Raw genomic sequence first — 24,233 nt, 5'->3', positions numbered from 1 at the left:
ACAGCCTACGAGGAGCAGGAAACTAAATCTGTTTTTGAGAAATGTAAACAGTGTAGTCACAACACTACGATATCACCAAGCAGCAACACATTTCAAACGTCATATTGATCAGCCAAGCCATTGAGGAGTATTTCACATTTATTAAATTTTTGTGAGAATAGCGCCACCATGAGGCTAAATGGCTAACATAAAAAAAAAAAAAAAAAACAGGCCTCCTTGCTATTGTAAGACAAACACATCTGTCGAGTTTGGTGCAATTTGGACAATGCGTTCAGAGGTAAATAAAAATGTCCTAATTCCCTAGCTGTTTACTAAGCGTTTTTTCAGAAATTCAATATATCTGGTGGTCATAAGGATTTGGCCTATAAATTATCTAAATGACTCATTTAAAGATGTTCGTACCCAGATAACACATGGCAAGTCTGGTCACAATCAGGTGATTGGGGGGGGGGGGGGTCACCAAAATCTATAGGGATCTATCTTCCTCTACTCGGCATGAATATTCACATGAAATTTGAAATTATCTGATAAAAACGACTGGAGTCATCACATTCACACAAAGGGTAGACGTAGTGGTCAGTGTTCATAACATGTTCAATGTGTTCAGTGTTCAATGACAAAAAGACAACATACTCAAACCCAAATGTCATTCATCAACATCTTACATTCAAACTGAATATGTAGTTATTCACATTTCAAGTCCTGTGAAGCAAAAATCATCACCACATACATTTTCATGCACAAAATATCTCTGGTATTCTTCCTGATTTCAAGTGTTCCTCATCATAATATGATGACATAATGACATAATATGTGACAAGAACTAGATGTCATAGATTTAGGAAACTTTACAGAAAAGCCTTTTCAACAACAACAAGGTGCTTGGATTTTTGAAGTAATCAGAGTATTATCAGAAGGGCAGTATTATCAGAAGGGCAGTATTTTTTTTCTTTCTGCGAGTGCATGGGCTTGAAAAGTGATGCAGAGCTTAGCTCTATTTCTGCTGGGCAGGTAAACTCAAACTTGCTAATTTCTCAGAAGTTGCCTACTGCAGCTTTAACCCTTTCACTACCACACTACCAAAGGGTTAACCCTTTCACTGCCACACAACATCAGGTTAACCCTTTCACTACCACACTACAGAAGGTTAACCCTTTCACTACCAACCATCTGTAGTGTGGTAGTGAAATGTGTAGTGTAGTAGTGAACGGGTTAAGAGGACTTCAGCTGTTGAGCAGTGCATATGATTGGTTGAACTCAAAGTAGCATCAGATAGTACAGCACATGTTTTGCCCCCAGCATGGAAACTGGGCATGGCCAAACAATATGACCTTGCCCTTATGGTGCGTTCAGTTGGTCCTCGTCAAATCGTAAAGTTGGAAATGTATCACATGACCAAATCGTATATATGAAGTAATATTGTTCGCTGGTACCACTATTATACTTAGAGTTCTCCATTGCAGATCTGGTGACTTAATTGCACCACACACTAAAGTTAGTATAGTTAGTATAGTCAGTTATTTTTTACTCTAATAATTGAAAAGGTTGTCCCCTTGATAAAACACATGTATGTTGTGAACATCAGAAATATCTATATATGTATCTTTTATTCATTTTCAAAAAAAAATATGTAATACTTAATGATTTGCTGATGATTTGCAGTATGATACACACATCAACATGCAAATGAGGGGAGTACCGGCACTGAACAGCAAGTGGCCAAACGCACCTTTAGGCTCCTATATCACTTAACAATTGACAGAATATTTACAAAACGTGACAAAAAAAAGGATAAATAGAAAAATATTAAAATGATTAAGGCCTTAAGGCCGTGATCACAAGAGTTTGACACAATGGAGATGGAGAATTCCACTGACAAGCTGTATGTATGCATCGTCCATTCACACTGATTAAAGGTGCTATAGATAAAAAATGTATGTAGAGTACATTTACATTTACATTTAGTCATTTAGCTGACGCTTTTATCCAAAGCGACTTACAAGTTCTGTACGACAAGTCATCAGGAAGGGTACAACTCTATCAGCTGAGTAACAATGTTCATCAAAGTGTTGAGTGCTACAGTGTAGGTTACTTTATTAGGACAGGGTTAGATTTTTTTGAATTATTTTTTGTATTTCTTTAAAAAAATTATTTCAGATAATGGTTGACGAAGTGCGTCTTTAGTCGACAGCGAAAGATTGGACGGGTTTCGGCTGTCCTAACTGGGGTGGGTAGTTCATTCCACCATTGTGGGGCAAGGACTGAGAATAGGCGACTTCTCTTTGATGACCCTCCCGGAGCTTGGATAGGAGTAGGTCTGAGGCGGCCAGAAGATGCAGAGCCTTGAAGCGGATTCGTGCAGCAATGGGGAGCCAGTGCAGGTCCCTAAGAAGTGGGGTGACATGGGCCGACTTCGGTAGGTTTGAGATCAGGCGGGCCGCTGCGTTCTGAATGAGTTGAAGAGGCTTGGTGGCAATGGCCGGGAGGCCATTTTTATGAGCGGCGTGACTCTGGCTTGTTGTTACCTAGAGTAATCATTTAAAATAAAAAAGAAAGATCCACAGAGCTTTTAGAAAGGTGGAGAATAAAGGTATTGCTTTTCCCCCCCAAAAAATATTGATTATCATTTTAAACGTTTTTTACATGCTGCGTGCATGTATCCTCTCCCCACTTTCCCCACATGAAATGCACCTGATTGGATAAATTACATTTCTGTGTTCCAGTGCGACATCTAGTGTCTGAATGTTATCTATAGCAGCTTTAACATACAAGTTGAAGGAACTATTCACCATCTCCACTGCCTCAGTGCCCATGTATTATATTGCTTTAGTGATATCCAGAGTGATCAATACCAAACACTATATCAAACACTAATTTACATGTCCTGCAGTATGACTCAGGGGTTGCTGCTTAAGCATTTTTGTCATAATCTCAGAGACGTTGACATCACTCATGATGCTGGTTGTAAAGTGTGTGGCAAAACCCTTGAGACTAGTACTAATAGCAGATCTATATACAGCTCCTTCAGATGATAGCAGTCGTGTTACTCCAGTCTTCACAGCTTGATCTCTGAGAAATATCTGGGGGGGGGGGGGGGGGGGGGGGGGGGGGGAGAGAAAACATTATTACCACAAAGCAAAACTTAACTGAAAACTGACTGAACTGAAAACAGAACACAAGCGCAAACTAAGGCCACTAGGGGGAAGTATTGTAAAAAGATAAACATAAAATACAATAAAAAGATATGTGGGTATATACAGCAGTATTTTCTTATCACTCAATAATTTATTTCACATAGATATAGTATGTAGAGTATATGAGACAGAACCGTCCACCTTTTATGTCCAGTTTGGTCTTTTGTTTTAAATGGTAACTTACAGCCAACATCGTTTTCTACATGTAGAACCCGGTGATTATTACAATAAAATGTATGTTTGTCATGTATGGCTTCACTGGAAAATCAGGTACAAGGTACTTTTTTCTTTTCAATTCCTCAAAGGTTGTCTTTTGAAGATATAGATATTTATAATATATAATTCTGTATAAATAGTTTCAACAGCATGTGTTTCTTTTTAGCCTACAATAGAAACAGTTGGCAGATCTGTTGGCAAGTTGAGTCTACAATACATCAGAATGATCTTTAAAAGACATCAGAATGACCCTTTAAAGATATCAGAATGACCTTAAAGACATCAGAATAATATTTTAAAGACATCATCATGGTATTTTAAAGACATCAGAATGATCTGTTAAAGAAACCAGAATGATCATTTAAAGACATCAGAATTATCCTTTAAAGACACCAGAATGATCCTTTAAAAACATCAGAATGACCCTTTAAAGGCATCAGAATGCTCCTTTAAAGACATCAGAATAAAAACACAGGTGCTTAAAGATGTTGATTTCTTGGGATGATGTCATTAACTGTCCCACGGGCAATGTGTTTGGGTGGAGACCAGTTAGCAAGTTTGGACATCAGAGGACAGAGCAATGTTCAACCAACTGTCCATCTCAGACTTGAACTCATTAGTTAGATTGAATGAGAAATATATGAAATATGACCTCACAAGCGAAAAGGCACCAGAACCCATTTTCAATTCACCCACCAAGTTTGAAGTGAATGGCGATTAAAATGGACTCCTTAGTCCTTAGACAGGAGGAGCAGGCAAGCAGCGGTTCTAAGGAGAGGGAACCCCCAGGCTGGAACACAATCCTATCTACAGCAGCAGTCTGGAGGAGGACGGGGAGTGTCAGGCAGCAGGGAGGCGCAGGAGGAGGCGACGGTGAGCAGGTGAGGTAACACGTTTATCTCTCGAGATAAAGCTGGGAACGAGGTTAGGTAACACGAGGGTCGGTCGGCTGGGCAGGCAGGCAGGCAGGCAGCGTGTATGTCTTCTACAACGCTGTTCCAGTTCCGCGTTGCCGTTTTGCGCTCTGATTGGCCGAGCGCGCGCATGCGCATGAGCCGCAATGCGGCCCTCAGCCAGGCAGCGCGGCCCTCAGCCAGGCAGCAATACTAAGCTCCAGTTAACCTAATTTATACCGTAAGCAATCATTAAAAAAATATACCGTTAACTGGAATATGTTGTTTCTTTACACATATGTTGGATTATGTATTTAATTGGTTTGTCATGACAAACCAATAAAAAATCGCGCGACTCGGGCTTCATCGCCGCCTTCGCGGCTGCGTTGCGGGTCCACGACCCTCCGTGCTGCGATAAGGCTTTCAACAGCGGGGAGAGTATGCTGCCGCGAGCGGCATCGCTGAGCTCGCCATGGTGTCCGCTGGACGAAGCCAGAAACGGTCTTATTATGGGGCTTATGCCGAGAAGCAGTAACACAACAGTGAACACATAGTTGCAATGCATCTGTCAGTCGTACTGACAGATGTTGTGTTACTGCTTCGCGGCATAAGCCCCATAATACTCTCCCCGCTGTTGAAAGCCGGAGCACGGAGGGGGCGTTGATGAGCGCAGTGATGCCGCTCGCGGCGCCTACTCTCCCGGCTGGCAAAAGCCTTATCGCAGCACGGCGGAGGGGCTTGTCGCGGCTCATGCGCATGCGCGCGCCTCGGCCAATCAGAGCGCAAAGCGGCAACGCGGAACTGGAACAGCGTTGTAGAAGGCATACACGCAGGCAGGCAGGCAGGCAGGCAGGCAGGCAGGCAGGCAGGCAGGCAGGCAGGCAGGCGGGCAGGCGGGCGATCGGCCATTGGTGGCCCTACCTCTGGCTTCCTACCTGGGCTGGGGGGGCGGAGAGGAGATGGAGCCTGGTTGGTTGGACGGTTGGTTTTGGAGCGTGCAGAGGAGGCAGAGAGGGATGAATGGATCCACCCAAACCCCTGGGACGGACAAAGGGACAGACGGATGGGGGATGGACGCAAGGGTTCGGGCTAGGAGAAAAGGGCATCGATACCTGCGGGGGTTAACACCAGCGCCTGTAACAGGTCTGACAGAGACACGATTCCTCTGACAACATCTTCAATATCTACTAGGACCAGACGATGGACCTAGGGAGAGAGAGAGAGAGAAAGAGAGGGAGAGAGATAGGAAAAGAGAGAGAGGGAGGAGGAATGATGAATATCTTTACTGAATAAACTTAGGAATACTTTTCACTGCAATCATCCGGCACACAGGAAGTGATGTGTTTCACATCATTGGAAGCAACAGCAGTTTGTCTAGAATGACTAGAAGACTAACTCAGTAGTTAGCATGACCTTTAAAGATGGAAAGCAAGTAAAGAGCAGTGTGAAAAGACAACAGCAATGATCAATTATCAAAAACAACATTGATCTCACCGATTTCCACTGACAAAAGAGTCATTAGGGCTGGATGTTCGTATATGATATTCTTGTCCCCTTGAATGTTGCTGCCTATTTCATTTGGAAGTGTTCAAACTTGTCCCAGGGTGCCTCACCTCAGCTTCAGCGATGCGGTCTATGACGGTCTCCAGCGTTTCATGTGGGTAACACTTCAGAACCCCCTCCACACAGCAGGCTCTGCTGTCGATGACCTCTCGCATCGTCAAGTTCAGGTTGTTATAGTTCTTCTGAGCCGCTAGGTTCTACATAAACACAGCAACATAACACATTCCTGCTTTAAGAGATAGTATACAGCTATGTTTAACCATACGTAGTGGTATTGTTTCATACTCTGAAATAGACAGGTACTTCATTATTCCATCAGGCTTGGGTGTGAAGAAGTGTCTAATCTATAGTCCACAGCTGTAATGATATTCAGTTAATTCTGGTTAGTACCTATACATTGATTTGGATTTGACCCTTTTCTTACTCTGTGTTGCTTTTATTATTATTTTATTATGTTATGCTAATTCTGTGCCTTTGTCATGCCTGTGTCTATTTTAGGTCTGCATTGCAATTCTTGCATGAAAGGTGCTATACAAATAAAGTGTATTATTATTATTATTATTATTATTATTATTATTATTATTATTATTATTATTATTATTATTATTATTATTATTATTATTATTATTACTAAGTCACTTCATGTTGGTTTTTCCTTTTTATTTGTCACCTGTCTGTAGAATTTCTCAGATGAAACTGAAGACAATAGGGTTAGTTGGCGGTTTTCCTGTTTGAAAATCCCATTAATCTGAATTGTATTCTGTTACAATTAGGGTGATGTCCGATATTATCGGCCGATATCGGCATTAAAATGTGATATCGGAAAATATTGGTATCGGTTTTCTATAACCTTTATTTACCCAGGCAAGCAAGTAAGAACAAATTCTGATTTTATTTATTGTCAAAAGTATGCATAATGTTGTGTTAATTCCACAACAAGAGATATGTAATGTTAATTACCTGAAATTATAAAACATTTGGGGGGGGGGGGGGGGGGGGGGGGGGGGAAACCCTGCATATATCGGTATCGGTTGATATCGGTTGATATCGGTATCGGAAATTAAGAGTTGGACAATATCGGTATCGGTAAAAAAGCCAATATCGAGCATTCCTAGTTACAATGGTTGCACTTACGATGACATCAAACCTGGAGTAGAGGGCCACCACTTTGCCTGGAGAGAAGACAGACAGACAGAGGGAGAGAGAGAGAGAGAGAGAGAGAGAGAGAGAGAGAGAGAGAGAGAGAGAGAGAGAGAGAGAGAGAGAGAGAGAGAGAGAGAGAGAGGGAGAGGAGAGAGAGAGAGAGAGAGAGAGAGAGAGAGAGAGAGAGAGAGAGAGAGAGAGAGAGAGAGAGAGAGAGAGAGAGAGAGAATATATATATCGAATTAAAGCCCTATTTGTTGCCTGTCGATTGTCGTTTCAGGCGACAAAAACCCATTCAGAGGTTCTCTAGTTACATGCCGATAGGCGTGCGCCAAAGTCTTGAGCAGACTTTAAAAAAATTCTAATACCACTCCCGACTCCTGCCACTCTAGCTCCGTCAATCATTTGGCGATCTCAAAAATGATTGGACAGGGTTGTATCCAATGAGTGTGGCTTTCCAATGATATCCCACTTGGGGATGAGCGAATCAGGGATCTAGGTGAAAAGTCATGAGCGAAAACAGGAAGTAAAAAATTCGCCGAATGCATTGGAGTCTATGAGAAAATGGAAACCTGCAGACCTTTTTTTTCTCACATTTTACCAAAATCGCTCTATATCACTAATTTCTGAATGGATTTTTATAAAATCCATGTACTACACAATACTTCAGGCTATGGACCCAGCATGTTTCTTCTCCCAATATACTTTTGGATATTGCAACTACTACAGAAAAACGTGAGTAACAAGTTTTTCTACAACTCAAGTTCAGACCTATGTTACTCTATTTCATTAGCACTAAAAGTGAATTTCCCTTATTGTATCAGAAACTTCAGAATGTTATCCTTCAAAGGAGACCAGGCTGATGCATGTGCTATAAGTACAAAGTATAGTATTTTGGTTTGCAAAAAAAGTATGCAGTCCTCAAGTTCACGTAAAGTGACTATAGAGGACTATACAGGTATGGTGATAAACCTAGCTTAAATCTATCTCCTGGTTGAGCAAACAAAGAGTCTCTTGTCAAGGGGGTGACAGTGGCTCAGGAGGTAGAGAGGTCATCTGGTAATCAGATGGTTCCAGCTCCTGTCAGCGGCGTGTTGAAATGTCCTGGACAAGACACTTAACCAATAAGCAGTTTGGCACCTTGCATGGTTGCCTCTGCTGTGAACGGGTGATACATTTTGTGGTGTGTGTGTGTGTGTGTGTGTGTGTGTGTGTGTGTGTGTGTGTGTGTGTGTGTGTGTGTGTGTGTGTGTGTGTGTGTGTGTGTGTGTGTGTGTGTGTGTGTGTACCTTTCTCATTGACCACAGGCAGAGCAGACACCCGTCTCTCTACAAAGATGGTAAGAGCGTCGTACACGGTTTCTGTCTCCTGGACTGTAGCGATCTGCTTAAAAGTCCCAATCTCCACCTCACCAATCTTCCTCTGAAGGAACCGAGGCTTGGGGATCATTGAACCCTGAAGGACAGTATAACCTTATTGTAGAGCTTTACTGGCCAACGTCTTTGCACTTTGAATTACTCACGACAATTCAAATGAATGCATTTGGACAACAACAACAACAACAAATAATAATAATAATAATAATAATAATAATAATAATAATAATAATAATAATAATAATAATAATAATAATAATAATAATAATAATAATAATAATAATAATAATAATAATAATAATAATAATAACAACAACATCAAAAACAACAACTCTTAGGGCTTGGTGAAAGGTGAAAAGTGAAAGGTGAAACAAATATTAAGTTCTCACAAAGAGGTGGAGGAACTTGAGGATGCGTTTGTGCGTCAGGATGTGCAGCACGTTGCCTGATTCAGGATCAATGACTGGCAGACGATGGATCTTATTCTTCAGCAGAGAGTAGATGGCCTCGAACAGGCTAGACACAACACAAATACATACAATATTAATAGTAGTAGTAATAGTAGTAGTAGTAGTAGTAGTAGTAGTAGTAGTAGTAGTAGTAGTAGTAGTAGTAGTAGTAGTAGTAGTAGCAGTAGTAGTTATAGTTGTAGTAGTAGTAGTTATAGTAGTAGTAGTAGTAGTAGTAGTAGTAGTAGTAGTAGTAGTAGTAGTAGTAGTAGTAGTAGTAGTAGCAGTAGTACTAGCAGTAGTAGCAGTAGTAATAGTAGTAGTAGTACTAGCCGTAGTAGTAGTAGTAGTAGTAGTAGTAGTAGTAGTAGTAGTAGTAGTAGTAGTAGTAGTAGTAGTAGTAGTAGTAGTAGTAGTAGCAGTAGTAGCAGTAGTAATAGTAGTAGTAGTACTAGCCGTAGTAGTAGTAGTAGTAGTAGTAGTAGTAGTAGTAGTAGTAGTAGTAGTAGTAGTAGTAGTAGTAGTAGTAGTAGTAGTAGTAGTAGTAGTAGTAGTAATAGTAGTAGTAGTAGTAGTAGTAGTAGTAGTAGTAGTAGTAGTAGTAGTAGTAGTAGTAGTAGTAGTAGTAGTAGTAGTAGTAGTAGTTGTAGTAGTACTAGCCGTAGTAGTACCAGTAGTAGTAGTAGTAGTAGTAGTAGTAGTAGTAGTAGTAGTAGTAGTAGTAGTAGTAGTAGTAGTAGTAGTAGTAGTAGTAGTAGTAGTAGTAGTAATAGTAATAATAATAGTAGTACTAGTAGTAGTACTAGCAGTATCAGTACTATTCTGTAAGTGTCAGTAACACTGGTCTCACCTAGAGTCTGGTGTGATGCTGATGAGAGAAGTGATGTGGCACTTGAGGTAGATCTCTGCCAAGACAGACAGACTGATTAAGGGTTAGGGTCCAGTATAGTATAGTATAGTATAGTATAGTATAGTATAGTATAGTATAGTATAGTATAGTATAGTATAGTATAGTATAGTATAGTATAGTATAGTATAGTTGTATCTAGTTGTCTCACCTCTCCATGTCTCTATCTTGTGTTCCTCCAGCTCATAGATCTGAACCTGTTGACAAGATGACACCATCTGTCCTCAATACAGCCATGAAATAATCTACCGTACTTTTCGGACTATAAGCCGCACCTTTTTTCCCCATTTTTCAACCCTGCGGCTTATATAACGGTGCGGCTTATATGTGACTCGACGTGACCAAACCCGAAAATGTCAAAATCGAAATATTGCTTTTTTGACTGCATTGAAATGTTATTTATCTGTTCCCTTATTTGCTAAACTTAATACAACATGTAAATGAGTTAATTCTTGTTATTTGTCCGACAGTATTGTGTCCCAATGCTAATTACATATGGTAATTAAACATTAAAACACCTGCGGCTTATAGTCCAGTGCGGCTTATATATGTACACATCATTCAATTTAGCTGCTGCGGCTTATATTCAGGTGCGGCTTATAGTGCGAAAAGTACGGTAATCTCTGTTCAATCTGAACCAAGAGACAACACCATCTGTCATCAATACATCCATGAAATAATCGAATCTCTGTTATATCTGAACCAAGAGACAACACCATCTGGCATCTGGCATAAACTTCCTTTTGATATAAAATGGAAAACCGTGTGCGCTTGCTCATATTATGCACCGGGAAATATAGCGTGTTTCAGACTTAGGGTGGAATGATGGAATTGGCCACATTGTATCTGGTGTTGTATGAGTTCTCACCAGAGGAGACTTTAGAATTGTTCTAGGAGACTTGTAGAAGGGTTCGAGTTGTTCTAGGAGACTAGTAGTAGGGTTAGGGTTGTTCTAGGAGACTAGTAGTGGGGTTAGAGTTGTTCTAGGAGACTAGTAGTAGGGTTAGGGTTGTTCTAGGAGACTAGTAGTAGGGTTCGAGTTGTTCTAGGAGACTAGTAGTAGGGTTAGGGTTGTTCTAGGAGACTAGTAGTAGGGTTAGTGTTGTTCTAGGAGACTAGTAGTAGGGTTAGGGTTGTTCTAGGAGACTAGTAGTAGGGTTAGGGTTGTTCTAGGAGACTAGTAGTAGGGTTAGTGTTGTTCTAGGAGACTAGTAGTAGGGTTAGTGTTGTTCTAGGAGACTAGTAGTAGGGTTAGTGTTGTTCTAGGAGACTAGTAGTGGGGTTAGAGTTGTTCTAGGAGACTAGTAGTAGGGTTAGGGTTGTTCTAGGAGACTAGTAGTAGGGTTAGTGTTGTTCTAGGAGACTAGTAGTAGGGTTAGGGTTGTTCTAGGAGACTAGTAGAAGGGTTCAAGTTGTTCTAGGAGACTAGTAGTAGGGTTAGGGTTGTTCTAGGAGACTAGTAGCAGGGTTAGTGTTGTTCTAGGAGACTAGTAGTAGGGTTAGTGTTGTTCTAGGAGACTAGTAGTAGGGTTAGTGTTGTTCTAGGAGACTAGTAGTAGGGTTAGTGTTGTTCTAGGAGACTAGTAGTAGGGTTAGTGTTGTTCTAGGAGACTAGTAGTAGGGTTAGTGTTGTTCTAGGAGACTAGTAGTAGGGTTAGTGTTGTTCTAGGAGACTAGTAGTAGGGTTAGGGTTGTTCTAGGAGACTAGTAGTAGGGTTAGTGTTGTTCTAGGAGACTAGTAGTAGGGTTAGGGTTGTTCTAGGAGACTAGTAGTAGGGTTAGAGTTGTTCTAGGAGACTAGTAGTAGGGTTAGAGTTGTTCTAGGAGACTAGTAGTAGGGTTAGTGTTGTTCTAGGAGACTAGTAGTAGGGTTAGAGTTGTTCTAGGAGACTAGTAGTAGGGTTAGTGTTGTTCTAGGAGACTAGTAGTAGGGTTAGAGTTGTTCTAGGAGACTAGTAGTAGGGTTAGTGTTGTTCTAGGAGACTAGTAGTAGGGTTAGGGTTGTTCTAGGAGACTAGTAGTAGGGTTAGGGTTGTTCTAGGAGACTAGTAGTAGGGTTAGGGTTGTTCTAGGAGACTAGTAGTAGGGTTAGGGTTGTTCTAGGAGACTAGTGGTGGGGTTAGTGTTGTTCTAGGAGACTAGTAGTAGGGTTAGTGTTGTTCTAGGAGACTAGTAGTAGGGTTAGAGTTGTTATAGGAGACTAGTAGTAGGGTTAGTGTTGTTCTAGGAGACTAGTAGTAGGGTTAGTGTTGTTCTAGGAGACTAGTAGTAGGGTTAGAGTTGTTCTAGGAGACTAGTAGTAGGGTTAGTGTTGTTCTAGGAGACTAGTAGTAGGGTTAGTGTTGTTCTAGGAGACTAGTAGTAGGGTTAGAGTTGTTCTAGGAGACTAGTAGTAGGGTTAGAGTTGTTCTAGGAGACTAGTAGTAGGGTTAGAGTTGTTATAGGAGACTAGTAGTAGGGTTAGTGTTGTTCTAGGAGACTAGTAGTAGGGTTAGAGTTGTTCTAGGAGACTAGAAGTGGGGTTAGAGTTGTTATAGGAGACTAGTAGTAGGGTTAGTGTTGTTCTAGGAGACTAGTAGTAGGGTTAGAGTTGTTCTAGGAGACTAGTAGTAGGGTTAGAGTTGTTATAGGAGACTAGTAGTAGGGTTAGTGTTGTTCTAGGAGACTAGTAGTAGGGTTAGAGTTGTTCTAGGAGACTAGAAGTAGGGTTAGAGTTGTTCTCACCAGAGGAGACTTGTAGTAGCGATGGAGGATGTTGATGAAATCTGTGATGGTCAGCATACCTATAGACACACACGCACGCACGCACACACACACACACACACACACACACACACACACACACACACACACACACACACACACACACACACACACACACACACACACACACACACACACACACACACACACACACACACAGAGAGAGAGGTTAGAGAGTGTGGCTGGAATATGGGGTTTGAGTGATCTTACTTAAATAGACTGTAACCACAAGAGAAACACAAGCTTGACTATGGGGGGGGGGGGGGGGGGTGGCTTATGGCTCAGCAGGCCCAGCAGAATAGCATGTCCTCAAAAGGTTGCAGGTTTGAATCCAACTCACAACCCATGTCCCACAAATAGAGGTGTTGTGTATAAATGATATTTGAACATAGTGTTACATTCCTCACATGGAGATAACAGTGTGGCATGGTAAGGGTTAAGAATCATGTGTGTACTTTATGCAGTGTGTGTGTGTTTGTGTGTATTAATAGCCACAGATGCAGGGTGCACGGATTAACAGGTTCCCTGGCAACTACCAGCAGAGAGGCCCAGGAGATTTAAGTTACATAGAGAGAGAGGGGGTGGGTGTGATAGAAAGAGGGGTAAGGGAGAGACACACAGAGAGACATAGAGGGAGAGAGGCAGGGAGACCCCAAGGGCTAAAACCTTGTAGACATTCCAGGGAGTTGGGACCCCATAGTCCATAGGCCAGTGCTTGTACCCTAGGAGTTCAGTTTGGCAGCTCCAGCTGAGGTTTTGCTCTGAGCAAGCCAGAGCTCAAGGCTGTCTGACCTGGCCTTCTTGGGATGGTGGCTTATGACACTTGTCACATTGCTGGCCCACTGACTGAGCTCCCCCGGGATGACAAGTGGGCCTGGAGCTTGTATACCAGGTGTTTGGCCTCTTCAGGAGTAGGCAGGCTCTGCAAACAGTTATCAACATAAAAGTACCTCTCTGCAGAGACTTTCACATCCTCTTTCGGATAATATGACATTTTACGGAGCGAAAGTGGCACAACATGGTCCCAAAAGGGAGCATCTGTACACTGCCGAGTGGTCTTCCTTTTTGGCGTCACACCATACAAAACAGAGAAGGGGTCGGTCGTTGGGAAGTAGGCGGACCTGATCAAACATCCCCTTGATGTCGCCGCCGGTAGCCACCATGTGCTCACGAAACCGCAGCAGCATTCCAAGAAGGGATGCTCCCCTGGGTTGGTGCAGGCAGTAAGGATTCATTCAGGTTCTGACCCTTGTATTGGTAGTAGCAATTAAACACAATGTAATTCTTGCCATTGTGGTGCACCATGTGATCTTGATGACTGAACCTGACTGGACCAGCTTCCTTATCTCAGCATTGTAAACCTCCACATGCTCTGGATTTTTGGCCAGCCTCCACTGGGCATGTCCATTTTCCGGAGCAACAGTGTACCATATCAAAACACTCCGTCAACCCTCTGTACGTATGGTCTTAGTCTCAAGAAAGTCCACAGCTTCTTGATCTTGTCTTGACCGGGTCACCAACCTCTCACTCCTGAGAGGCAGGGTTTCACACAAGGCACTGCTGTGGCCAAAGCTGTTGCCCCACCGACCTGGTGGGGCCCTGGAATGTCAAACCAAACCTGGTCCTGGAGTGTCCAACCAAACCTGGTCCTGGAGTGTCCAACCAAACCTGGTCCTGGAGTGTCCAACCAAACCTGGTCCTGGAGTGTCCAACCAAACCTGGTCTTGGAGTGTCCAACCAAACCTGGTCCTGGAGTGTCCAACCAAACCTGGTCCTGGAGTGTCCAACCAAACCTGGTCTTGGAGTGTCCAACCAAACCTGGTCCTGGAGTGTCCAACCAAACCTGGTCCTGGAGTGTCCAACCAAACCTGGTCTTGGAGTGTCCAACCAAACCTGGTCCGGATGGCAGCAGGCCCCCCCTGGAGAACCCAACTTTACTGGTTAAATTTTTTTTTAATCCACTTTTTCTCCCTATTTTTCTATTTTTCTCCCATCCCAATTTCGTGTATCCAATTCTCCCCTCCCCTGTCTTGAATGTTGCTCGACTATGCTGGTCGGTTGTAGAGAGGATAGAAGCCTTGCATCACGTGTTCCCTCCGGCACACGAGGAGGCAGCCTGTCACATATTTTCACCTGCCAGCGCGGACTCTCATTGGTGAGGTGTAACACATGGGAGGCTCACACTACCCCCGCTACTTTCTGTCTCTGCTGTGCAGGCGTCCCCCAACCGACCTGTAGGGGTCACTGTCCACAACGTCCAATCCCCACCCATCGACTTCCACCCGCTGACTCTGCCAAATGAGCCAGTACGACGGCCGGCCCAAGCCGAAGGCAATGCTGAGACTGGGATTCGATACCGGAGTCTCTTGCATTGGTGACGAGCGCAATCTCCGCTACGCCACCCAGCCCTTACTGGTTCAATTTGAGTGACAATGTGTGGGTGATCGGCTCCAATCAGCAGTAGAGGTCTAGCATTTTTGAAAGACCGGACAGGAAGGTCAGCCATGTGCCTATACTTCTTCTGAAGTACAGTAAGACCATAGGTAATAATATATATATATATATATATATATATATATATATATATATATATATATATATATATATATATATATATATATATATATATATATTATTACCTATGGTCTTACTGTACTTCAGAAGAAGTATAGGCACATGGCTGACCTTCCTGTCCGGTCTTTCAAAACCCGGTCTTAGGTTTAGTCATGGAGAAAAAAAATTACACAGAGGCACAGCAGAGGGTCTGCACATCCTGTCTGATGGTCCGTATTTGAACCAGTCTGCAAAATCTGTGAGTGGGAGGAACATGTTGACTTTGGTTGTTGGCCCACCCTCTCTGTTTGTGATGGGTTGGAGAAGGGTTTTTCGTTTTTGTTGGTCCTGGTTTAGCCTGGCTTGCCATTAGCATCTCTTGCTTAATAATCTGGAGCTCTTTCAACAGCCTATCCAGTCGCTCCATCACAGGCTGGTCACAGAGTGGCTGTTACCCATCCTCTGCATCTGGCCATGGAGGAGGGTCAGGTCAGTCATCCTCTCCTTCATCTGCTCTCTTAGGCAAGAGAGTAGGCAAAATGTATCTTGGGGAAGTCAAACCTGATGGTAGGTCATATTCTATCTCATTTGAAAAGCGGTGAATGTAGGAGATGGGTGGAGGTAACAGGAATTGCTGGAGAGAAGGGCATAGAGGAGAAGTCTGTTTCATAGTCTGTGCTCCGAGGTTCCACTCCGAGGTCAGCCCGCCTCTTCACGGATATATTCAGGCAAATATCTGGTATTCTGTCCCTGGTGACTTGGAGTGAGGTGATCTCTGTGCGTCCCATCGGGCTCCCCCTCTGAGCACAGCTTGTGGGCTGGCTAGGTCTCCAAACGGTGCTGGGTCCACCTCCATCACACAGATCCATCTGCTGGAGAACAGCAGCCCTCCTAAGCTACAGTCTTTGGGAGCCAAACAGAAGAGCCACTCCCTCAATACGGAAGCTTCACACATCTTCCTGTTGATGCCTATTGGGTTTACCAGCAGAATGAACCTGATAATCCTCCAAGTGAGCGGGGGGCGTGTCTGTTACTTGGGACGTCCACCATGAGCCTTGTTATCTTTCTCACGATGCATGACAAATTGACAAGGGTAAGCACTGCTATGTATTTAGAACCAGTAAACAAAGCTTACTGGCAAGTCACTACATACAATATAATACCAAACCAAGGCTAATCAAGAAGCTAAGCTGACAGCCACAATGGAAATAAGCTCTGAGCTTTTTTGTGTCTATCCTTGGCAGTATTCCTGCCTGCAGTGTTAATTTTGGCAGCTATTTTCCTTTTAGTTTTAGTCTTAGTCATGTGTCAAGTGCTCCTTTTTCGCTTTCATCATATTTAGTCATCTTCATTTATTTTTCGTTTAGTCAGTTTTAGTCAACTAAATGTCTGAGCATTTTAGTCTTAGTCAGTTTTTGTCTCAATTTTGTCTTTTTTGTTTTAGTCTAGATTTAGTCGACGAAAAAACGTATGACATTTTTGTCTATTTTTAGTTAATGGAAAAAAACTTGTCAGAAGTCAGAAATAGTCAACATGGAACATTTTCTGATTTAAATTGCGTATTTATTTTTTAACCTAGGGGAATCTGAGTCGGCGGCACAAGTGATACACAGGAAGTATATATGTTGGTGTAGACATGGTCCAATGTATTGTTGCTCCTACAGTATATGTTAGTGTAGACATGGTCCAATGTATTGTTGCTCCTACAGTATATGTTAGTGTAGACATGGTCCAATGTATTGTTGCTCCTACAGTATATGTTGGTGTAGACATGGTCCAATGTATTGTTGCTCCTACAGTATATGTTGGTGTAGACATGGTCCAATGTATTGTTGCTCCTACAGTATATGTTGGTGTAGACATGGTCCAATGTATTGTTGCTCCTACAGTATATGTTGGTGTAGACATGGTCCAATGTATTGTTGCTCCTACATAGGGTGACCAAACGTCCTCTTTTGGCCGGACATGTCTTCTTTTCACACCCTGTCCGGGCCGTCCGGGGGGGGTTTATAAATGCATGAAAATGTCCGGCTTTCACGGACCGTTTGCATATACTTAAATTGACTGGCGCATTGCACAGAATACTACGGTAATCTGTTGCGTGTGTGACGTAATCCCTGAGAAGCTTTGTGGGCGGCTCTACAACTACACTCACACACAAACAGAGGAAGAGGGGACAGAGTGGAGCGCAGCTCACATTCACAATGCCAAAGAATGTACTTTTACAGATGAACTGCAGAAGAAATTCCAAATGTACCTACCCGTCAGAACAAATGGGAGGCGAAGTTCACTAGTGCGCGCACAAAAATCCGAAGCCAATGTGTTATAGCGCCCCACTCGACTCGATTGATGTCGCACATGAAGCACTCAAATCAAATCCAGTACTGTGGTGTTTCTACAGACAGGAGTAACCACGGAGCAGTGACAATATTCCCAATCATAATAGTACTTTGACTGGAAGATGGGTGGCATGCAAATAAAATGAATCGAGGTTAAATACACCAAATGAGACAGCAGAAACCATTGCATAATATCTCATTGAAACATGGCAAAAAAAACTATTTGTCTGAAAAAGATATTTTCTATTATTTCATATATTTTGTTATTTATTTTTGTCCAGTAAGACTTGAAAAGAGAGCTATTATTTTGTTACAGGTTGATTTTTAAGTAATTATTGTGCCATTGAGATTTGTCAGATAATTCTAGGCATAATCATCAAGCATGCTGATTGTTAACTTTGGTTTGGTGTGTCTTTGGTTATAGAGAGATAGTGTTGTGTTATATACAGTAAAATAATATAAATAATAATTGTATATCCATAGAGAGGAGGCATACTTTAAATATATTAAAACAATAATGCATCTTTGAGTAAACGTTGAGTATCGGCATGCGTTGCTCATGGGACGGTTTTGCACGCCGTGCAACCAGTCTGTGAGCAGAAGCACGCACATGCACGGATGTGCACACGCGTGCACACAGGAATGCGCTGCACCCGACTGATGCGCCAACTCGCTAAGTACTACTTTGCATAACAATATGGCCGGTCGTCAGGTGTGTTCAAATACGTTCTCAGATACATTCACACAAAACTTGTGAATTAAATGTGTTACATTCCATTCGTAGAGGCAATTAGGCACTCTCTTTAGTCTGTGCTATGCGAGGGAACATCTATGTGCATGCGCGGGAGCGCGCACACGGCGTCATTAAAACATAGTGCAACCAGTCGTCCCATGAGCAACGCATGCCTGAGTATCATTAAGTATCTCGAGGCTGGGGCGGCATGTCCTCTTTTTTGGAAATCAAAATATGGTCACCCTATCCTACAGTATATGTTGGTGTAGACATAGTCCAATGTATGCATCAAGGAGAGCATTACGGATGTGGTGACGTTGTTTCTGACCAGAGAGATGACGCTGAACTCTGTCTGTCTTCTGTTTGCTGTGTCTTTCCTTTCTCTCTGCCATGTCTGTCCTCTCTCTGCTGTGTCTGTCCTCTCTGTCATGTCTGTCCTCTCTCTCTCTGCTGTGTCTGGCAGCGGTTTATTATATTTGATTTGATTTTAGATTTTTTGATGATTGCAATCTGCTACTGTTTTATATATACTGTTTTTTAGTAATAACTAGAAAGTAATGGTATTTATTCAACAACAGGTGATTGTATAGATTAGTATTAGTATCAGTAATTGATAACTAAAGCTCAATGAGTTCACCCATGGAATGGTTGTTGGTACATTGGTTCCGCACGGACGTTACACATTGTTGCGGACTTCCTACCCAGTCGGCTCCGTTTAGGTTAGCTCCTAGCAGAGGCTCTGTTGTGATTTTTAATGCAAAATAAATATTCAACATTCTCTTTTGAGACTCCGCCTCAGACTCTTATCATTTGGCACTAAAAGTTAAACATTGTCACCGGTATGGCTGTCTGCATTATGTCATTAATTGTGTGCGAGAGGTCGATCAGCTAGCCACATTAGCGTGAGCTAGGTTAGCCACTAGCTAACGCGAGCTAGATGGAAATACAAACAATGTAATGTTACTGGTGAAAAAGTCCCAACTTTAGCCAAGGTAACGTTAAGATAAAACTAGCTTTTCAAATAGCTCCAGCTAATGCTAATAACAGAGCTCCCCATCAGCCGTCACACTGCTCTACTCGGGACGATGGCATTAAGAAAAGTTATAATTATTTTGTCTCGTCTTGTTTTAGTCAACAATATCAACATACATGAAGAGAAATTTCGTCCTGGTTTTTGTAAATAAAATGTTTGTGTCCTCGGTTGTGGTCAACGATATTTAATAAACTAAATATAGTATATTTAGTCTCGTTAGCGTGACATGGTCTTCAATAACGTGACGTCGCGTCTCGTTGTCGTCATGAAAAAAACCTTCGTTGACGAATATCTTTCGTCATCAATTTAGTCAACAAAATTAACACTGCCTGCCTGTGACTGTGTTTCTGTCACATGTTATTTATATATTGTCAAAATAAAGTCAAGTCAAGTCAAGCCTTTCTTACACACTAAGGGCGGGATCCACAAAGAGTTTGTGCTGCTTTTTCCGACGGAAAGCCGGTGCATATCGCTCTGAACCTCTGTTTGGTATCCACAGAGGATGCGCAACGGGTGAAATTAGGTGGCGCATGCGTTCTGTCAGCATTGCATCCGGTGCAATTGGCGCGTATTTAAATGAGGTAATTTGGGCGGAACATGTCCCCTTTCTATGTAAATGATCTTAGACAACATCTGCTCGGTATCCAGAAAGGCCACCGCCAATTGCACCGACCAGTTAAAGCGACACACCTGCCGTCTTCACAGACATGGTGGTAAATAAGCGCAGATCCCTAAGCGCTATAAAGAGGCATCATGCCAGCGTCACTGCCAGCGTCACAGGTGATCATGGCAGCAGTAATTGTTGCCAGATGCAGGCATCGTAATGCCAGGCGTGCCCATGAAAGAATACTTCGAAGGAGAATATCACCTTTTTTATTTAATTGAGGGGAGACACAGGTTGCCAGCTCAATCAATCCTATACATTTCGTCCTGTACAGCCAGAATCTATGGACGGATTTAGTTGACTGAGGTTTCGTTGGAACAATAGAAAATAGATCTTATAAACGGTATATGATTTGTTCGAGAAATATAAAGCCACAGGCCGAGATAGCCTTCGCAACGTGGCGTGATTTGATCCAAGTCTGGCTGTGAAAAATATGGCTATATAAATGACTGACTATGCCACCTTACATTTCGTCCTGTACAGCCAGAATCTATGCACGGATTCTGTTGATTGAGGTTTCGGTGGAACAGCAGAAAATAGATCTTATAAACAATATATAATTTGCTCCAAGTCTGGCAGTGAACACTATTAGAAATAAGGCTAAGCACTAAACCAGGTAATTTCAAATGCGTGGTTCTGAGATTATCATACAGTAAACATTTATTTCTGATAGGCATGCTGATCAGCAGTAATGCAACGTCAAGATTATTATTATTAAAGGTCTCTTATAAATGGCCTTTTCCAGCATTTATCAATCAATCAGATTTATTTATATAGCACATTTAACATGACACGTGTCAACCAAAGTGCTGTACAGAGGGTAGATACACATAGATACATACACATACAACAATCACACTCCGTTTTATGGGAGGGCACACAGGCAAACACATAGGAAAACAGGGCATGAGTCAGTGAACGGGAAAGGCTAGTAGGTAGAAGTGGGTTTTGAGCCTCGATTTGAAGGCATCTATTGAGGGGGCGAGCCTAATGGAGGTGGGGATGCTGTTCCACAGTTCAGGGGCTGCGATAGCAAAGGCACGGCCCCCCCTGAGCTTGAGGTTAGACCTCCGGACTGTCAGGAGCCTCTGATCGGCTGACCTGAGGGACCTGGTGTTAGAATAGAGGGATAGGAGGTCTGAGATGTAGGAGGGGGGGTGACCATTAAGGGCTTTAAAAACAAATAGGAGAACCTTAAAATCTATCCTGTAGCGTACTGGGAGCCAATGAAGGCAAGGACAGGGGTGATGTGGTCTCTCTTGCGGGTTCCGGTCAACAGTCTGGCAGCAACGTTTTGTACCAGTTGTAAGCGGGACAGGGAAGACTGGTTAATGCCTATATAGAGGGAGTTGCAGTAGTCTAATCTAGATGAAATGAAGGCGTGGATGACTTGTTTTATAGCAATGGGGGGTTAGTATCAACGGGTCTGTGTCTCTAATTACCATATTGGCAGATTGCTCTAATTCAGTTGAGACAATCTCCTCTCCCAATGAATTAGGTCATTCTGATTTGACTGTTTTGCTGACGTGAATAAGGCTCTGATCTGCAGCATAACTAATGCCCCCTCTATGGTTGTAGCGACCATAGATATCTATATAGAACACTAGATAGCTTAAGGCGGAGTCACCAGCGTCACTGAACCGCCGCCATCTTGCTCGAGTCAGCCTTGAGTGAGGGTGAGTGAGCTGCACAGACAAAAATACTCATAACTCGCTGAAATATTGACGGATTTACAAACGGGTTGGTTTATTACAAGCATTATTAACGTGGCTATGATTCAAGCGGTTTGTAAAAAAAATTAAATAAAAATGCCTTTAAGTAAAAAAGTAGACATAAATCAAATCAAATCAAATCAAATTTATTTATAAGGCCCGACAACACACGTTAATGTCCCCATGGGCCGTACATGTCTTCTTTAAACAAGTCAAGAAGAAAACATAACAATAAGTAAAGAACAGAACAAGAACACCATAAGGTCCAACACATTTAAAATAAATGCAAATAAATTAAAGAATGCAAGCACTCCCAGACACTCCCACGCGAAAGTAAGGAAAAACTCACTAAAACCTAACAATAGGGAAAAATGCTCCACAGGCAGTGTAGAGGAGAGAAACCTTAGAAGGGCCATTCAAGGGGGGATCTCCCTTCTTAGATGTCGGTGATAGTAGTGTTGCAGACTAACTGTAACTGAGGGGTACAATTCCCTGACTGTATTGATAAGTATGGTATCATTAAACCACTACCGGCTTTATGTACTTTAAATACTGGCCACACAGTACATGATGTAGATATGATGAACACTTTCCCACCTGATGAAACGAAGTCCACACAAATGTATAAATCGAATATTTTATATAGCAAAGGGTATATACAACGTTCACTTAATGACATTTATGATTTGAATGCACTTGTAAGGCAAATGAGTATTCGTAGGTAAATCAACATTGAATGTCCAATCTCTGGTTACGCAGGGAGCAAGTATACAACCTGGTTCTTTAGGGAACTATAGCGATGGTACTTAAATGATTATAGCTGGATACACTAAAGGGGGGTTCCCGCTGGTTGTAAGACAGTAGGGGGGGGGGGTTTAGGAGAGCCGCTGGCGATATCCCATCTGGCCGACGATTTCTTGGGAGAATTCAGAGTGCTGAACACGGTGCCCACAGAACCTCGGTCCGCAGATGAATACAGCTGGGCCCTCTTGTAGACGGTCGCTGCCGGTCCACAACGAAGAGACGTGAGGCGACCTCACTCGGGGTAGAGCGCCGTCTCACCTGGACTCCTCTCGGGGGGGTAGTTCCAACACTCAGCAGTGTTGGCTGTTATCCATGGCATAATCAAAGCACCCAAAGCACGTAGATAATCCAAGCCGTGGAGGGCTCGCCGTCGTCCGGGTGAAGTAATCCAATGTACACGTCCACTCGTCCTGGCCCAGAGCTCCTCGGATGCAAGCACCACACGTGGTCTGCCCAGCCTGGTTAAGACTCTAGATAACGCCAGGAACGATGGGGGTACTGCTCACTTTATAACTCTAACCGAACGATGCACCATACATAATAGACTATTATTAACTTAATAGAAATACGTCCCACTCGACGGTATAGTGCCAAACTATGACAATTCAACTATTAATCCACAAGATGTCTCAATGCCTATTCTGAGGCCAAGTAGGCCATACTGCACCACACGTGCGTCGTGGGTGAGGCTTCACGTCTGTTACTAGGTTGGAGGGTAAAGGACTAATGGACTAAAAGAAAGTTCTACTTTACTTGCGCCATATATATATGCGCTGTGAACAAATAGTACCATTCGTATTTCGCCAGACGTATTCCTACGCGGAACCGGGCTTGTAACGACATGTTCGTCGGCACGATTGAACTTGAACCAAGGGGCTTGGCTGCTGGCGCCAGGTTCTTGTCCAATGGTAGAATGAAACTATTATGGGCTGTTAGTAGACTAAAGGGATATTCAGTGTATATGTACAAGGAATATACAGGGGATATCAAACGATATACAAATACTATTAAATATATATCCACAAATAAATATATATATTCGGTTTAATCTGATCCTTCACAACAGCCGCCCCCTAATTAGTCCCACCTAATTAGCTAAGCAGAGACATATTAACCGCACTGTCTACCACTCAAGGTCCGCTGTAAGGGTCAGTCAACTCACAAAGTCATGGGGTCATGGTCGTCATCGATAGTGTCTGGGAGTCTGGGCAGTTCTATTAGCCTCGCCACGGGTCGTGTGTAAGTTCGCCCTTGGACGAGTACTTCAGCTGCTCGGACCTTGCCATCGGCACCGGTGATCACTTTGCTTACGCGGCCAGCCGGCCACATAGCTCTGGGTAGTGACTGGTCGATAATCATGACGACTGTTCCTTCCGTCAAATTGTCTCTCTCTTTTACCCACTTCTGGCGGGTCTGTAGAGACGGTAGGTAGTGGAGTAGAAAGCTGTTCCAAAACTTGTCAGCTAGTACTTGACTGTACCTCCACATTCTTCGGCCGTTCGCTTCTTCAGGCCTGTACATTGTCTGGGGTAGCGCGGGGTCCAGCCGCCCCATCAAGAGTGTGTTGGGGGTGACTGGGTCGACATCTGCTACATCACTGGAGACGTAACCGAGGGGCTTGGAGTTCAATACTCCCTCGATCTCCGTGAGGACTGTCATTAGGACTTCTTCCGCCACAGTCTGGGCCCCAAGCACGGCGTACAGGGCTGTCTTTATAGAACGTACTTCTCGTTCCCAGGTTCCACCGAAGTGGGGTGCGTTCGGGGGATTGAACTGGAAGTCAATCTGGGATGGAGCGAGGTGGGTCTTAAGTTCTGGGCCCATAGCTTGGAAGCTCTCTCTCAGCTCTCTTTCGCCGCCTTTGAAGTTTGTCCCGTGATCAGACAACAAT

At 43.1% G+C, this 24,233-nt stretch overlaps 1 protein-coding gene across 1 annotated transcript in view; it reads right to left on the bottom strand.

Annotated features, from left to right (window-relative positions):
- Positions 1-125: 125 nt before the first annotated feature.
- Positions 126-24,233, bottom strand: part of prkag3b (protein kinase, AMP-activated, gamma 3b non-catalytic subunit) — a 132,035-nt gene continuing 107,927 nt past the window's right edge. Inside the window, exons 5-13 of the mRNA XM_084315040.1 lie at positions 12,466-12,524; positions 9,893-9,938; positions 9,685-9,739; positions 8,775-8,901; positions 8,299-8,464; positions 7,001-7,038; positions 5,917-6,063; positions 5,239-5,509; positions 126-3,080 (exon numbers count right to left, since the gene is read on the bottom strand). Coding sequence (XP_084171166.1) covers positions 5,393-5,509; positions 5,917-6,063; positions 7,001-7,038; positions 8,299-8,464; positions 8,775-8,901; positions 9,685-9,739; positions 9,893-9,938; positions 12,466-12,524 — 755 coding nt within the window. The 3' untranslated portion in view covers positions 126-3,080; positions 5,239-5,392. The remainder of the gene's footprint in view (positions 3,081-5,238; positions 5,510-5,916; positions 6,064-7,000; positions 7,039-8,298; positions 8,465-8,774; positions 8,902-9,684; positions 9,740-9,892; positions 9,939-12,465; positions 12,525-24,233) is intronic.

The sequence above is a fragment of the Notolepis coatsorum genome, assembly GCF_963971535.1.
Source record: "Notolepis coatsorum genome assembly, chromosome: 5".
Lineage (NCBI taxonomy): Eukaryota > Metazoa > Chordata > Actinopteri > Aulopiformes > Paralepididae > Notolepis > Notolepis coatsorum.
The sequence above is the reverse complement of the archived record's forward strand: the minus strand, read 5'-3'. Positions and strand labels throughout refer to the sequence as shown.